The 18,482-nt window shown below is 39.8% G+C and overlaps 1 protein-coding gene across 3 annotated transcripts in view; it reads left to right on the forward strand.

The window, feature by feature from the left end:
- The first annotated feature begins 2,434 nt into the window (after positions 1-2,434).
- The window catches only part of IMMT (inner membrane mitochondrial protein), a 47,713-nt gene continuing 31,665 nt past the window's right edge, over positions 2,435-18,482 (forward strand). For all 3 annotated transcript variants that reach the window (XM_045979336.1, XM_045979337.1, XM_045979338.1), the window contains exons 1-2: positions 2,435-2,612; positions 17,444-17,517. In XM_045979336.1, the coding sequence (XP_045835292.1) occupies positions 2,568-2,612; positions 17,444-17,517 (119 nt within the window). In that variant the 5' untranslated portion in view covers positions 2,435-2,567. The remainder of the gene's footprint in view (positions 2,613-17,443; positions 17,518-18,482) is intronic.

Here is an 18,482-nt window from a genome sequence, read left to right on the forward strand (position 1 = left end):
CCCAGGACCCTGAGATCATGACCTGAGCCGAAGGCAGCGGCTTAATCCACTGAGTCACCCAGGCGCCCCATATTAATTGATTTTAAAACAATTTTTTTTTAGATGACAAAAAATTTTTTTATTTCTTATTTTTTAAAAACAATTATTTTTATAATAAAAATACACTCATAAAAATAACTATTCCAAGATTAAAAAAAATTAGTGAGAAGAGTTTTATTCTATTAACCTTTTTTTTTTTTTTTTGCAAATCTCTTTAAGGTCTGATTTAATAGAAAGTTGGATTGAATTTGCTCATGCAGTCAATGTTGTGACATCACTTGTCACCTAGCTTCTGGAAAAACTCTACTGTATAATTATGAGATAGTGAGTGAAAACAGCAAATAATATCTTAATATTATGAAGGCAGTTTTGATTTATATGGATCTTCCAAAAAGGGTCTCAGACTTCCTGGTAATCCCAGTTCACACCTGAGAACAAACTGAGAATGTTTTATCCTTTAGTTCTTCTGGGTTTTAGGGTATGGAAGTGGGTATAAGCTTTGTAAGTATATAAGCTCTGACTACCATGATCAATCATTGCTTTTTTTTTTTTTTTTTTGAGAGATCACAAGTAGGCAGAGAGAAAGGAGGAAGCAGTCTCCCCACTACGCAGAGAGCCCGATGCGGGGTTCGATCCCAGGACCCCGAGATCACGACCCGAGCCGAAGGCAGAGGCTTAACCCACTGAGCCACCTAGGTGCCCCCAATCATTGCTTTTTTTTTTTTTTTTAAAGATTTTATTTATTCGACAGAGAGAGATCACAAGTAGGCAGAGAAGCAGGCAGAGAGAGAGAGGAGGAAGCAGGCTCCCCACCAAGGAGAGAGCCCGATGCGGGGCTCGATCCCAGGACCCCGGGATTATGACCTGAACCGAAGGCAGAGGCTTTAACTCTCTGAGCCACCCAGGTGCCCCGCCAATCATTGCTTTTTTAATCTCTCACGTAAGGTGGCCAAGTTGAGCCTTAAAAAGATTCCCATGTGCTGGAAAAGTACTGAGACATTTCATAAATATTCTTTGAATTGGCAGTGGGAATCATTGTACATTTTTGAACAGAGGAGTGATTTAAAGTTGTGTTACTTTAGAGGAGTCCATTTTAAAGCAAAAAAAAATCCATAAATTGCATGTGGAGGTTGAAGATTAAGGATTTGGTCAAATGGGACATTAGGAAACAAGAGAATTTAATTTTGGAGTTTGAGATCTGGAAGCTGCAGAAGTTGGTAACGATGTTCAGTCCCAAAATGTGGCTGGGCCACACATGGTTAGAGCAGATTGAAATTGTGGTATTGGTGTTGAGAGGTTTATGGCCAAGATGTTAGAAAAGTCATCACACTGGCATCACCCAGCATAACAGCAGTGGTCAGGAGTGGGGTGGCGAGATTGTAATTTAATTGTTAAATTTACTTTTAAAAAATGGGAGACTGCTCTGGAGGCTGTTGGGTGATGGTGATAGGAAATAGAGAGGGTAATGTAATTATTAAAGTACACTGAAAAGCAGTGAACATATTCAAACATAAGTATTCGATTTTAGTCAATTTTCAAATCCATTTCTCCATTTTACAAGTGGGAATAGTATCATACTGTAATACCACCATACTGTAAAAAACGGTAACTCTAGGAACACCATACTCTAATAAATTATCTAGTTAAGACCTGAAAAAACTTTGCAAACACAATAAGTATACACGTTATTTAGTTTCTTTGGTGTGATGGTGATAAGATCATTATTAGTACTCATAATATTGAATACTGTTTTCAACATATACATGCTAAACCTTGGTTACAGATTCAGTGGAATACTTTGAACAGTTCTGCACTGACCGCCTTAACTTCCAACCCATCCCAAAGACTGCAGCCAAAATTATCTTTGTAAAATGAAAACGTGGTAGGAAAATCAGTGTGGTTTAATCTAGAAGGAGTAGAAGCGGTGGAACCCGAAGAATCTGGATTTCTAGCTCTGCTCTGCCATTTATTAGATACATTATTAGATACACTCCACACAACGGTCTCTCCAGTGTTCATTCACCCTGCCTTCCGTAATCAGGACGACTCCCTGAAGAAAGGCTGTCAAATGAAACAAACACGCAAACCAAGACAACACCATTGTTTACGTAACTTTCGCCAAACTGCTTTCTACGAAATATCCAGCTGACAGAGGCTGAACTTCTCCCTTGCTTGAACTCCTCGAAGAATAACATCCGCTTTCCGCACTGATCAAAGCCCGAGTTACACACTCCCCGCCGCCTCCCGATTCACCTACTAACCCCTTATTGGGGCTACACACTGGAACTCCGAGAGCGACCCGGAAGGAGAAATCGCCTTTTCCGCCAACGGAGGGCCCACCCTCACCGAGCGGCCTGGGCGGGGTCGAGAAAGGGGGTTGCGCGTGCGCAGCGGCGTTGGCTGCCCTTCCGGTACGACCGGCGCGGGGAGACTGCTCCGACGCAGGCACGCACTCACGCACACTCTCTCCTACTGTCTCTGCCGCGGAAGCTCCCGCCTATACCAGCGCTGCCGTCCCCCCGGTCGAAATGCTGCGGGCCTGTCAGTTATCGGGTGTGACCGCCGCCGCCCAGGTGAGCGCGGGGGCGCCGGGAGAGAGCGCGTGGTGAGGCTGACTCCGGGCAGCCAACGGAAAATGGGAGAGGCTTTCGCTCTGGCTAGGCCCTGGGAGAGAGGGCGTGTTTCAGGGTCGCCTTCATCGCGAGAGTCCTGAGCCGACCCATGAAGCAGTTAATTGGGGAGTTTGCCCAAGAAGGATGACTTGAGGGTTATTGCTGAAGCGGGATGGGGTGTGGAAAGAAGGTGGCGGGGAGGCGGGCACAGGACGGTCGGCAGGGCTTCGGGGACCTGTCATCCAATCAGCCCGGCGCTGCCCCAGTCAGGGACCAATGGTGGCCGCTGCCGCTCGGGTCGCCGGTTGGGCTCGTGATAGGTTTCGCGCAGCCAGTGGTTGAAGGTCGAGAGGAGAACTACAGTTCCCAGGAGGAAAAGGCTAGCTTTGGCTTGTTGCATGTTTAATAAGGAGGTGTTTGAACAGTTAAGAGTCCGCATTTTAGGGATCAAGGCTATAATTATTCGAGAGGGGCCTTTTTTGTAGATGAGAGCGCCTCTGAGCTATTCTTACTCTAAACAGAAACGGGAGATTGTAGTTTATGGAGTAAAGACTCTCTGAGGAAGGACAGGAGTCATGACCTTGTGCTCATTTCTGAGATTAGCTTGGGGATCTATCGCTCCAGGTGCTGGGACAACTGTGGCAGAACATCCAAGAAGCCTAAACGCCCAGTGACTTTTACTTCTGCACGATTATTAAAGTAATTTTTAAAAAAGTACAAAAGTATTTTCTACAATTGGAAATGAAAAAATAAACCTGTTCCATTGCTCATAATTTTCAGAATATTGATATGTTGGAAAAATGTATTGCAAAACAGGTACTGTGACTCAAGTAGTAATTGAACAAAATCCCTAGTCATAGTGAGTGAGAAATCATAACTGTCAAAAAAATTTTTTTTCCTTCCAAGTTTGTTTGTCTCCCCACTTGTTGCCAGCATAGAAGCAGCCTCTTCTATAGGCAAGTAGGGTCTGTATTAGTTATTGATGCATAACAAATGTCACAAATTTAGCAGATTAAAACAACACCCATATATTATCTTACATTTTGTGGTTATGAATGGTTTGGATTCTTTACTCAGTGCCACACAAGGTTGCAGTCGAGGTGTTGACGGGGGCTGTCGTTCTCATCTGGAGCTCTTCCAAGTTCATTTGGCAGAATTCAGTCCCTTGCAGCTGAAGGACGGAAGTCCCTGCTTTCTTGCCTGCTCTCACCCAAGTCTTAGAGACTGCATAAAGTGTCTTGCTCAGAGGCTTTTCAGTGACATGGACGTTTGCTTTCTTGCAGGCTACCAGGAATTTGTCTCTTTGACTTCAGAAGTCTCTCTTTCCTGTTTCTGATCTGTAGACCAGTGATAAAGGGCATTAAGATTAGGCCGGGCCCACCTGGTAAACCTCCCTTTTCATTAACTCAGAGTCAACTGATGAGTTACCTGAATTACACTTGTAAAATCCCTTTTGCCTTGTAACCCTAATCGTGGACTTAGTAGGAGGCAGAGATAATGGGGGCCATCTTAGACTCCCTCCTAATGTAATACCCAAGTGAGACTAGAAGAATGGAGGAAGTAGAGCTGCCTTTCAGGGCAAAACTTGGTTTGTCTTTGAGAAGCCCTCCTTTCATGGCACACTGTTGTTCTGATTTTTTCCTGGTTATATCATGGTTGTCACTGATGGGTCTCCTTTTCTGCCATAAAGCCCAAAATTACTTTTTCCTTATCTTTAGTAAGATACTTCTAGTAACTGGGATCCCAATTAGGAGGTTAGAAGAAAAGAGATCAAATCTTAATACTAAATACGAACCCTTTTCTAGCTTATATCCACATTTTCTTATGGTCTCGAAATTGTGTTCTTGAAAAATTCATTGGTTTGTTCTCAGGCATTCTATAGCACTTGATATTGTTACACTTTTTGCTATTTTGGCTTATGTAGTATCTAGGAGCCTGTTTTCCCTTCATCTCTCCTCTTTTTCCTTTGTTGAATCTGCTGCTTCTTGTACCTCCAAATATATCCCCAAGGTCCACTCTTCCCATCTCTCTCCCTTTTTATTTTAATTAAGACTTTTTAAAGAGCAGTTTTAGCCTTGTAGCAAAATTGCAGGAAAGGTACAGAATTATCCCATATACCTCCTGTCTGCATAGCTTCCCCCATTACCAACATCCCTCACCAGAGTGTTACATTTATTACAACTGATGAACTTAAATGGGCATATCATAGTCACCCAAAGCCCATAGTTCACGGTGGGGTTCACTTTTGATGTACATTGTCTGGGTTTGTACAAATGTATGATGACATACTCAAGTTATTATGGTATCCTAATATTTTCATTGCCTTAAAAAATCCCTCTGTTCTCTATTTGTCACCTTCTTTCCTCACCTCCTTGCAACCACTGATCTTTTTATTATCTCCATAGTTTTGCCTTTCCAAAATTTCATATAGATGGATTCTTACAGTATTTAGCCTTTTCACATTGGCTTTTTTCACTTCATGTAATGTGCATTTATTTAACTTCTGTGTCTCTTCATGGTTTGATAGCTTTTTAAAAAAATTTGTTTGTTTGTTTAGCACCAAATAATATTCCATTGTCTGGATGTACCACAGTGGACCCATTTGCCTGCTGAAGTATATCTTGGTTGCTTCCAAGTTTTAGCAATTATGAATAAAGCCTGTTCTAAACATTCATGTGCAGGATTTTGTGTGGACATAAGTTTTGAGTTCTTTTGGGTAAATACCAGGATGCATGATTGCAGTATTATATGTTTATTACTTTTGTAAGAAACAGCCAAACTGTCTTTCAAAGTGGCTGCTGTTTTGCATCCCAGCAGTGATGAATGGGAGTTCTTGTTGCACATCCTCATCAGCTTTTCGTGTTGTCAGTGTTAGGGACTTCGGCAGTTCTAACAAATGTGTAGTGATACCTCATTGTTGTCCCGTCTCTTTACATACTATTACTTGGGATTATATCAGTTCTCAGAACTGTATTCCGTAAGCAAATGACTCTTTAGCTTCTTTTGAGCTTTGTACTCAAATTTTCTTTTCCTTGTTTGATTTTGTCAACTTTATCCAGAATATTGTTTGTCGAAGTTCTTTCCACTCTCATCAAACTTCATCTTTTTAAATGTTTTCCTGCTTTTACTGTTGCTCTTTTAGAGTCAGTTCTTTATATAGTAGTTAATAAAGTCTTTTTTAAAAGCATACAGATTGTGTCATACCTTCCTTCATTGGCATCCTGTCACATGAGAGTAAAATACAAACTCTTTACCACACCCTCCAGGCCCTTTATGATCTGCTCTTTGCTTTTTTCATTTTTCTACTCTGGTTCATTCTGTTTTGATATCTCTAGCACTTAGCTCATTGCATTGTCTGTTTTATTATTTTATTTTAATCTCATTACTTTTTCTTTTTTTTTTTTCATTTCTTTTGCCCTGAAGTCTTCCCACACCTTTGCTTAGCTCACTTACTTCATTCTAATATTTTCTCAAATATCACCTTCCCTTCAGAGAGGCCTTCCTTATGTAACATAAACCTTTGACCAGTCTCTTCTTCCTTGCATCACTCTGAACTTACTTTACCCTACTTTTACTTTGTAGCTCTTACTACTACTGACATAATGTATATTTGTTGTGGGTTTGCCACATTAAAATGTGAGCTCCACAAAGGGACTGTGTCCGTTATTTTTTGTTGCTTTATTTTTTGTTGCTCTATTTCTAGTACTGATCTTAGTAACTGACTCCTAATAGATGCTCAGTGAATACTTGTGTTTGAATTAAAAAATAAATTATTTTCTGTTAATTTTTCTTAACCTCTATAAGTGGATGTGATCTTCCCTATAGCCCCATAGGTTTTGTTTTGTTTTGTTTTACTTTTTTTAGAGAGGGAGGCAGAGAGGGAAAGAGGGAGGCAGAGAGGGAGAGAGGGGCAGAAGGAGAGGGGGAGAGAATCTTAAGCAGGCTCCATGCCCAGCAGGAGCCCAGTGTCACAACCCTGAGATCATGACCTGAGCTGAAATCACAAGCTGGTCACTTACCATTGAGCCACTCAGGTACCCCAAGCCCCATAGGATTTAGACTCTCTGATGGTGTATTATGGTTCTCCAGAGTAACAGAACCAATAGGATATGTAATAAAAGGATTTATTGTATGGAATAGGCTTAGGCAATTGTGGAAACTATCAAGTCCAATATCTGCGTGGAGCTAGGGGGCTTGGTATGCAGAGACCCAGACTAGCCTGTGGTATGGTTTTAGTTTGAAGGCTGATGGCCTGGAGAGCTGATGTGCAGTTCCAGAATGAAAGTCTGCTGAATTCCCCCTTTTTGGGGAGGCTCATCTTTTTGTTCTAGTCAGGCCTTCAGCTGATTGGGTGAGGCTCACCCACATCATTGAAGGGAATCTGCTTTAGTCACACAGTTCACTGATTTAAATGTTAATCTCCGACATAAAATTAATCAATATAAAATTAATCATCACAAATGGCATCTGCCTAACTCTTTGGACTCATCATCCTTAAATTCCTTGCATGTGGATATGTGTCATCTTTCTTTCCAGAAATGTCCTTCAGGACTCAAGTTTTTCCTCAGTTTATTTCCCAGACTTAACACTGTTTGTCTTCTTAGTCCCAGTACTGCCTGCATCACCAGGCCCAACCTTTTTGAGTTGGACATTGTGTTTGGAGGGCCTGAGCTTTCAGCCCAGCCAACTCGTTAACTATGGATTTGGTAATGGTCATCTGCACGTGCAGAATCTTAACTGTTTATCACTTGAAAGAAGAGAAAGAAGCATTGTTCCAGGAGATTGAAAACCCAGTTTGTTTATGGCCAAAGTTTGATAGCAGGACTAGTTTAGGTTTGAATTCATGCGTGGACATTTTTAGTTGTCATCTTCTGGAATTCTCTTCTTTTTTTTTTTCTCCATTAGGATTGTAAAATAGTATGTTACTCAGCAGTAATGTCTGCCAAGCGTCCATGGTAAAAGGTACTTTAGTATGTCATGCAGCTTGCTCTTTGCTTTTACCCATGCTAGAATCATTTTTTATTATTCCTTATTTTCATTTCTGTAGGCCATTGGCTTTCAAACTGTTTTGGAATAAATTTTACATCATAACTTAAGACAGGTGAGTGGGAATATATGAGTTATAGATATTCACACATATATGCAGGGAAAACTAAAGAAGTATTAAATTCTTGTTTTGCTATATTTAATATCTGCTGTTTCCTTGGTCTAACTGAAGGGTACTTTTTCTAAGATACACAGTGTGTCTATACTGAGAGATAATACTGCCTCAAGGCCAAATTTCCTAGATTTTTTCGTGTAATATATTTTTAACCTTAATTTATGATTCTTTTATTTTTTTAAAAGATTTTATTTTTTTTTAAGATTTTATTTATTTATTTGACTGACAGAGATCACAAGTAGGCAGAGAGGCAGGCAGAGAGAGAAGGGGAAGCAGGCTCCCCGCTGAGCAGAGAGCCCGATGCGGGCTTGATCCCAGGACCCTGGGATCATGACCCGAGCCGAAGGCAGTGGCTTTAACCCACTGAGCCACCCAGATGCCCCAAAAGATTTCATTTTTTATTTGAAATAAATAAATTTATTTGAGAGTGTGCGTGGACGCACACACTTGCAGCAGGGAGGGGTAGAGGGAGAGGGAGAAGCAGATGCCCTACTAAGCATGGAGGGTGATGTGGGGCTTGATCCCAGGACCCTGAGATCATGACCTAAGCCAAAGGCAGATCCTTAACCAACTGAGCCACCAATGCACCCCTTATTTCATTATTCTTTTTTAAGATTTTATTTATTCATTTGACAGAGAGAGAGATCACAAGTAGGCAGAGAGGCAGGCAGAGAGAGAGGAGGAAGCAGGCTCCCTGCGGAGCAGAGAGCCGGATGCAGGGCTCGATCCCAGGACCCTGAGATCATGACCTGAGCCGAAGGCAGCGGCTTAATCCACTGAGCCACCCAGGCGCCCCGTTATTTCATTATTCTTATAAAATATTTTAAGTTAGCTGTAGAAGAAGTTAAGTTGACACATACTAATCTACATTTCATTTTTTTTTTTTAAAGATTTTATTTATTTGTCAGAGCGAGAGAGCACAAGCAGGAGGAGAGGCGGGCAGAGGGAGAGGGTGAAGCCGGCTCTCTGCTGATGTGGGGCTCGATCCCCGGACCCTGGGATCATGACCCGAGCCGAAGGCAGACGCTTAATGGACTGAGCTACCCAGGCACCCCTTATTTCATTATTCTTATAAAATATTTTAAGTTAGCTGTAGAAAAAGTTAAGTTGTCACATACTAATCTGCATTTCAAATGTAGAACTGGTCATTAACTTCTCGGTGTTTTTTGTTTGCGTGGGAGGAATCCTTATGACAAAACTTCACCAGAACACCATCAGTTATAGCGACTCGCAAATTCTAGAGGGGAAGCCTGGAAACTCCAGATGGGGTTCATGTGAGGAGATTATTTATTATATTCTCTTGTTTCAAGGTTGTAATGCTAGAATTTGGTTTCTTTTTGTGTGTTTACCTTAGTTTGGAGCTAAGGAATAGATTGTGCAAGAACTTAATGTGGGAGTTGTAGGTTTTATCTTTTTTGTTTTTATTTTAATTTAATTTATTTTTTAAGATTTTATTTATTTGAGGGGTGCCTGGGTGGCTCAGTGGGTTAAAGCCTCTGCCTTCGGGTCAGGTCATGATCCCAGGGTCATGGGATCGAGCCCCACGTCGGGCTCTCTGCTCAGCGGGGAGCCTGCTTCCTCCTCTCTCTCTGCCTGCCTCTCTGCCTACTTGTGATCTCTCTCTGTCAAGTAAATAAATAAAAATTAAAAAAAAAAAGATTTTATTTATTTGAGAGAGAGCAAGAGCAGAAGCAGAGGGAGGGACAGAGGCATAGGGAGAGGGACAGACAGACTTCCTACCCAGTAGGGAGCCTGACATGGGGCTCCATCCCAGGACCCCAGGATCATGACCTGACCTGTAGGCAGATGCTTACCTGATTGAGCCACTCAAGCACCCCTCTTTTTTGTTCTTAAAAATCATGTTTCTATAGGTTAGATACAGTAATGCTAACCTTGTAATATATGTCAAGGCAGATTGCTTTGAAACAGTTTAGTTTTTTCTACATGATAGGTTTTTTTTTTTTTTCAAAGATTTTTATTTATTTGACAGAGAGAGACACAGCAAGAGAGGAAGCACAAGCAGGGGGAGTGGGAGAGGGAGAAGCAAGCCTCCCATGGAGCAGGAAGCCCAATGTGGGGCTCAGTCCCAGGACCCTGGGATCTTGACCTGAGCTGAAGACAGATGCTTAATGACTGAGCCACCCAGGTGCCCCTACATGATAGGTTATTATTAATAAAAAGGAATTCCAGAACTAAGAAGTGTATTAAAGTAGGCGACTTCGTTTATATAAATAAATAGATTGGCTTGGTGCTTAATAAAGAGAGCTCTTAGAGGCTGACTTAGATTTGGCAAAGGTTTCTTAGATAGGACTCCAAAAGGAAAAAAAGAGAAATTGGGTTTCATCAAAATTAAAAATTTTTGTTCATCAGAGGACACTAAAGTGAGTGAATAGCCTGGGAGAAGATATTTTCAAACCATATATATGATAAGGATCTAGTATCCAGAATAGGTAAAGAACTCCTATAGCTCAATAACAGAAAAGATGACCCTAATAAAACATGGGCAAAGGACTTGAATAGATATTTATCCAAAGAAGATATGTAAATGATCAACAAGCACATGAAAAGATAATAAACATCCATTGGCATTAGGGAAGTGCGAATCAGAACCACAGTGATATAGCCACTTCATACTCACTGCGAAGACTATAATAAAAACCGAAAATGACTGGTGTTAGTGAGGATGTGGAGAAAATGGAACCCTCATACGTTGCTGGTGGGAATGTAAAATGATGCAGAGTTAAACATAGAATTACCAAATGACCCTGCAGTTCTACACCCCCCAAAATTGAAAATAGGTTTTGAAATAGAAACTTACAGAGAAATACAACATTATTTGTAGTAGCCAAAAGATGGAGACAACCCACATGTCCATCAGCTAATAATGTCTGGATAAACAAAATACGGTGTATCCATCGATGAAATATTCCAGTCAGCCCTCAAAGGAAAATACATGATACATACATGGTACATGTTACAACCTGGGTGAATCTTGAAAACATTGTACCAAGTGAAAGAAGTCAGGCTCAACAGAACACACATATTGTATGATTCCATTTGTACCAAATACCCATAGAGCCAGAAAGTAGTGTTTGTAGGGGCTGAGGAGAGGGGTCAATGGACAGACTGCCTAGTTGGTGGTACAGGAATTTCCTTTTGGAGTGATGCAAATGTTCTAGAACTAAATAGTGGTGATGGTTGTTGTATAGCACTGTGGATGTACTATTGTCACTGAATTGTATACTTTAAAATGGTGAATTTGGGGTGTCTTTATGGCTGTCCATTAAGTGTCTGCCTTCATCCTAGGTCATGATCCTGGCGTCCTAGGATGGAGCCCTACATGGAGCCCTCTCAGGCTCCCTGCTAAGTGGGGATCCTGCTTTTCCCTCTCCCTCTGCCTGCCACTCCCCCTGCGTATTTTCTCTCTCTGTGTCAAATAATAAAATCTTAAAAAATATGTATATAAAATGGTGATTTTTATAATTGAATTTTACTACAGATGGGGGAAAAATTTTTTTGACACCGGGTATTTGCAGATGACCTAAAGTACAAAGTTATATATTACATACATACATATATAAAATATATATTTTATGTACATTGTAAAATTAAAATAATGTAAAATAATATGTTTTAAATTTGAAGTGGAGTCTATTGGCCAAAGATGGGACTTTTTTTTCAGAAGTGTTTAAATTCATGAGTTCATAAAGATACTGTTTTGGTTGGCTGTAGCTACATAAGCCATCTTGAGCTTGGGGTAGAATAATAATTGATTGTTGCCTTGTTCCAGTTTTGGGGTTTGCCTGGGCTCAGCTGGGCAGTTTTTACTCAGTGTCCCTAATGAGGTTGTAATCAGACAGTGGCTAGGAATAGAGTCATCTCAAAGTCTTTCTCACTTTCATGTCTGTTAGTTGATACTGGCTGCAGCTGAAACCTAAGCAGGGACGGCTGGCTAGAATACCTGCAATGCAGTGTCTTGGACGATAGGATGTCTTGGATGCGTATGTGGTTCCTGGGGTACAGCTCCGGAAGCACTTTTCCTTTCAGTCTAATAACTTGTGAACTAAAGAGACAAGTATCTGCTCCCTGTATACCCATGATACAGTACAGTGTGACAGGCATTCTAGACACTTCCATTCAAAAAGGCAGGAAACAAGACCACACATAGCAGTCATTGTTATAACATGTTGCTAATTTCTTAATTCATACTGATTGGTAATGATACTTCATAACTCTCAGTTCTGCTCTGGCTCTTGGTTTCATCCCTTGAATTAGCCTTCCTTTTCCAGAAAATGTAGTTATCTTAACTTTAGTTTCCTGTGGATTGTATTGGGGTTTTCTCCATTAGACAAAAAAGCCACAGCCATGAATATCAGGGTAAGCTTACCTTTACTGTTTTGGACTCCCTGTGAGCTGCTATAGGGTAAGACCCTTAAGATTCTCAGTAGCCCTGTTGTTTAAACAAAAAGACTACGGGAGGTACACCCTTACTATCCCCAAGGGGCCTTTTCTTTGTGTGAAAAGATTCTGTAGGGAGCACCTCCTTAGAACTTTGAGGTCTTAAAGGATTTTTGCCAACTGGAGAGGCTGAGAATGAGAAAAAGTTTTTATTTTTGAGCTTATAAAGTCCTGGCTCCTTAATATTTCCTTTAAATTGTACTTGAAAACTAGATAGGTCTTTTGGTTGGTTGGTTTGTTTGTATGTTTGTTTTGAAGCTCATTTTTACCCTTATATCCTGCTCAAAGAAACTAGTTGGCACTTTTGAGCATTCTGCTTGGAATTCTGTTTAGCTAAATCCATCAGTCCATTAGGTACAACTTCTGATTTTCTATTTTCCATGTCACCTGTTACCACAGGTGACAATTTTGACAAACTTCTGACACTGTATAACAAGGATCCCTTTTTCCTCTATGTTTCCAAAAACATTTTTCTTACTGAAGCCCTTAACCAACACTTTCCATGGATGACATGAGGCTTCTGTGAAGTCTCTTCAAGGCCTTTCCAACTTTCACCCTCTTCCCCATGTGCTTTATATTTTATTGTGGAAATGCCTTACTCTAGGTACAAGTTATCTGTTCGGTTGTAACTGTATAACAGATCACCCCAAACTTAATGGTATTAAATAACAGCATTGTTACTTGTTATTTTATAGTAATAGCATTTATCATATACGTAAAAATTATATAAATGAATCCATTTATTATATAAATAACCTAAACAAATTATCTCTTAGGTCTAAGGATTTCTGGTTCTGTCAGGAGGTTCTTGAGGTTTAATGCAGTTGCAAGGTTCTGGAAAACCAGGTGGGATGGGAAATGTAACAATTTTTAGGAAATACAATTTGTCACAATTAATAAATGAAAAAATCCACAATTGGTCATTATGAGAGGATAAGTGGATAGAAAGGTAACAGGGATTTATCCTGCCTTTCCTGTATGACCTATATTTTGGGTAACCAAATTGTAGATGAGGGAAGGGTCTTTTTACAAGGTATGTGAATTTATTTATATTTATTTATATATATATTTATATATTTATTATATATATTTATATTTATTTATTTATTTTTAAAAATATTTTATTTATTTGACAGAGATCACCAGTAGGCAGAGAGGCAGGCAGAGAGAGAGGAAGGGAAGCAGACTCCCTGCTGAGCAGAGAGCCCGATGCGAGGCTCGATCCCAGGACCCTGGGATCATGACCCGAGCCGAAGTCAGAGGCTTAACCCACTGAGCCTCAAGATAAATGAAAAATAACAGAAACACTGTCTTCTACAACTTCCAGTAAATTAATGGATCTAGACATTGTTAACATCAATGCAGTTGGTAACATAAAAAGAGAGCTAACCAGAAACTGTGCCTTCTGGTGAGAGAACACAGCACCAACTAAAGTTTTGCCAGAGACAATAAACCTGAGTTTAAGCAGGTGTCAGGATCTACCTCTGGTTTGCAGGAAGTACAGAAGACAGGATCATGTGGTAAAGGGGCGCCTGGGTGGCTCAGTGGGTTAAGCCTCTGCCTTCGGCTCAGGTCATGATCTCAGGGTCCTGGGATCAAGCCCCACATCGGGCTCTCTGCTCAGTGGGGAGCCTGCTTCCCCCTCTCTCTCTGCCTGCCTCTCTGCCTACTTGTGATCTCTGTCTGCCAAATAAAATCTTTAAAAAAAAAAAAAAGTGAAACAGTGTGTAGGGAAACATTCACTAAACAGTTTTATTTTATTAATTACCAGAGAGAGAGAGAGTGTGTGTGTGCGTACAAGCAGGGGGAGCAACAGGCAGAGGGAAAAGCAAACTTCCTGCTGAGCAGGGAGCCTGATGTGGAAATTGATCCCAGGACCCTGGGATCATGACCTGAGCTGAAGGCAGACACTTAACTGACTGAGCCACCCAGGCGTCCCTTTATTTTATTTTATTTTATTTTATTTATTTATTTATTTATTTATTTTTTTAAAGATTTTATTTATTTATTTGACAGACAGAGAGATCACAAGTAGGCAGAGAGGCAGGCAGAGAGAGTGAGAGGGAAGCAGGCTCCCCGCCGAGCAGAGAGCGCGATGCGGGACTCCATCCCAGGACCCCGAGATAATAAATATAAAAGTAAATAATGAAAGTGGTCAAAGGATACCATATAATCATAGAAAGGGAAATAACATCATAAATACATGAAAAGATACTGAGTCATAATAAAAGAGATTGTGATTAAGACTCTACTAAAAGTGTTTGGCAGGTTGTGAGAAAACATACATTACTAGCAGACTTTTTGACTACTTGGGCAATATTTATCAAAATTGCAAATTTTACTTTAAGAATTCACCTAAGTCGATGATTGATGTGTACTTCCCAGACAGCATTACTTATTATAACAAGAATTTAGACTGAGCCTCACTGTCCATCAAAAGGGGGCTGGTTAAGTACATTAAATAACGTCCGTACAGTGGAATAATGAATCTCCGTAAAACCCTCTAGGAAGAGTTCATTTACTGACACAGAAGGATCACAGATACATATTGTTGAATGAACTTCAGAACTGGGTGTATATTTTGGTATTTGTGTTAAGGGAGTTTTGGGAATTCTCTCACAAAACATCTCTGGATATACAAGAAACTGATAGCATTAGTTGCTTATGGAGAGGAAGGGATCTGAGTGGCTGAGGGACAGAAGTTGTGAGGGAGACCACTATATGCTTTTGAATTTTTTTTTTTAAAGATTTTATTTATTTATTTGACAGAGAGAGATCACAAGTAGGCAGAGAGGCAGGCAGAGAGAGAGGCGGAAGCAGGCTCCCTGCTGGGCAGAGAGCCCAATGGGGGGGATTGATCCCAGGACCCCGAGATCATGACTTGAGCCGAAGGCAGAGGCTTAACCCACTGAGCAACCCAGGCGCCCCTATCTTTTGAATTTTTATTTTAAATTTTATGTTTTAATTTTCTTCGTACTAGGAACTATAAACTTACAGTCAACATCAGATATATTTTGTCGAGGGAGGGATGAGGGTCAAGATGAAGCAAAGTAGAAGATGGAAAAAGAAACAGGTTAAAAAATAAATACTGATGTGAAATAAAGTCTTTTTGCGTTATAGCATTAATACGGTTTTGTACTTCCTGGGTTCGGTTTTCCACTATAATGTTTGCTGCTTGATGTTCCAGTTAGCAGTTATCCACTGTGAACAGTGTCTTAATTTTTGACTTGATTACTTCTTTGTACCTATGAAAGTATGGAATCTTAAATACAACTTTAATGGTTTCCTAAAAATTTCTAAGTCAACAAAATGGAGATGTTGACTTACAAAAGTAGTTGCAGTTCTGTTTAAAATGTCCTATAACCAACTTTACAGAACAATAGGAAGACATGCTTTTCTGTTAAATATAGTTGAAAGATGTTGAGAATTCTACACATAATCAAAATGCTTTTAAAATACCAACTGTAACTTCTTTATGTGTTGTAAAACAGCTAACTTGTGTTTTTTTCCCCCCTAAATGTGTTGATATTAATGTTTACCTTTGGGCATAGAACATAAATTGCAAATGTAATTAATTCCAAAGTAATTTTATGTGGCCTTTGATCCTGTGATCAAGTTTCTTTGAAGTTATTTCTAAAAGGAAATTTGTGTTTTTCTGATATTCTTTGAATGCAGTTTCATCAGGGAACCCAGAGAATGCATTTTTTTTCCCTCTTGCCTTGTTGCAGTTTGATTTTCTAGTTGGTATAAAGAAAGATGATATTGATGGAATAAATTTGAAATTTCAGATCAATTGCTGTGAATGACTTTAAGTTTATCAAAACCTTCCCCCATAGTATTTCTGTAGGTGTTCATTTGTTTTATTTAAGGGATTCACGTACTGTTAAGAAACATTTGCATTTATGTGCTTTACTTTGATTAAAACAAATTTCAAAGTATTGGTTTGATTATTTGCTTTTGAGTAAATGGACTAGTTATATGGAGGTAAGTATTTATTTGAGCATTTATAATGTTAAAATTTTTGTCTTAAAAATTTTGACTTTTGGGGTATCTGAGTGGCTCGATCAGTTAAATGTCTGACTTCAGCTTAGGTCATGATCTCCGGGTCCTAGGATCCAGTCCAGGCTCCCTGCTCAGCAAGGGGTCTGCTTCTCCCTCTGCCTCTGCCTCCCCCCCCACCCCGCACCCCCCAGCTCATGCTCTGTCTCTGTCTCTTTTTCTTTCTTTCTTTCTTTCTTTCTTTCTTTTTTTTTTTTTAAGATTTTTATTTATTTATTTATTTGACAGACAGAGATCACAAGTAGACAGAGAGGCAGGCAGAGAGAGAGGAGGAAGCAGGCTCCCCACTGAGTAGAGAGCCTGACGTAGGGCTCGATCCCAGGACCCTGAGATCATGACCTGAGCTGAAGGCAGAGGCTTTAACCCACTGAGTCACCCAGGCACCCCTCTGTCTCTCTTTCAAATAAACAAAATCTTTTTAAAAAAGTTTTGACTTTTAGTTTAAGGCAAACCAAGATGAACTTATATTTATTTATTATTTTTTAAGATTTTGTCCCAGGACCCTGAGATCATGACCTGAGCTGAAGACAGCCACTTAACTGACTGAGCCACCCAGGTTCCCCCCAAGATGAACTTTTAGATTTGAATGACTGCTGCTAGGAAATGATGGGCTGGTCCCATAGTTATCTTACAGATGGGAAATTTGGTTTTCTAGATAAATTAAGCTAAGATTGGATCTCTCCCGAGTGGATTTACACACATCCTACAGTGCAGTGTTTCCTGTGGGTAATTTTTCAGATGTCTAAATTAAGCTTACCAAGTAAAAATAGATATTTTATACTTTTGTTTTATTTTTTCTTGCCAATTAAAAAAACATATGACAAATTTCAGTCATATCCAAGAAGTAATTAGTGTATATAACACTTTAAAGTGCTAATTGATCATAATCTGATAATCATTTTTTAATCTTAAAAATGATCTTATATGAGCCTTGGGGTACTGGAAGCGTCATTGTTAAGGGCCTATAGGAATGTTCCATGGTAAATTGATTTCTGAAAATAATTTTTTGTTTAACAAAGACATGTGTAATAAAAATATTACACCTGAGTTACAACCCTAAAAGCTTTCCAGATTCCTTCTCCATTGGTTGTGATGTTTTCTCCTTCCTCTCTAGAGTTGTCTCTGTGGGAAGTTTGTCCTCCGTCCACTACGACCATGCCGTAGATACTCTACTTCAGGCGGTTCTAGGTATGTGGTGTGTCTCCCTGTGAATGGGCTTTTAACTGTGTGTAAAGAGACGTTTGTGTATCTGTTTTGCATGAATGTGGGAATAGCTGTTTAAAATCTTTTTTGTTTAGGGGTACAAACACTGGAGCTTTGCTCTAATATTTGGAGCATTATTTATCTGTAGGTGAAAATCTGTTATGATGCTCCTTTTGGTTCTTTTGTAGTTAGATGGCATACAAGGTAGATAGCCTCCCTCCCTCATGTGCTGTCTTCCGTTCTGTGGCTAATAGATTTATATCCAGAGCTCAGCATATTGTAATTTTAAAAGTATTTGTTTTATCTGATATTTTTATTGTCTTTCTTTTGTAAAGGGTTTATTTTGTTTTATTTACAGAAATGTTTTATTAAGGGGAGAGGAGCTTTAAAAGTTAGTGATTGATATGAGGAATTTGAGAGGCAGGGTGGGGGGTTTGGGGGGTAGGAAAGGGAAAAATGAAACAAGATGGGATTGGGAGGGAGACAAACCATAAGAGACTCTTAATCTCAAGTAACAAACTGAGGGTTGTTGGGGGGTTGGGGGGGTAGGGATAGGGCGGTCGGGTTATGGACATTGGGGAGGGTATGTGCTCTGGTGAGTTGCTGTGAAGTGTGTAAGCCTGATGATTCACAGACCTGTACCTCTGAAGCAAATAATACGTTATATGTTGATTTAAAAAAAGTGATGCTTTTTTTTTTGGATTCAAGGGAAATCTCATGATTGTGAACATCTTTAATTTTAACTGTTACAAGGTAGATTACTTCATTCTTCCTATTCTAGATATTACTGTACTTTAAAAAATCTAGTTATCCATAAGTAAATGTTGTTTTCTGTTGCAGACCTGTTTTAAAGCAAATGAAGGGAAGGTGATGTGCAGCTGTAGTAATAAACTTGGCTGCTGTCATCTGAGTCAGCAGTAGAGGGGTAGAGTGTAGGGGTCTTTGAGATT

The sequence above is a fragment of the Meles meles genome, chromosome 15, assembly GCF_922984935.1.
Source record: "Meles meles chromosome 15, mMelMel3.1 paternal haplotype, whole genome shotgun sequence".
In the NCBI taxonomy this organism is placed as follows: domain Eukaryota; kingdom Metazoa; phylum Chordata; class Mammalia; order Carnivora; family Mustelidae; genus Meles; species Meles meles.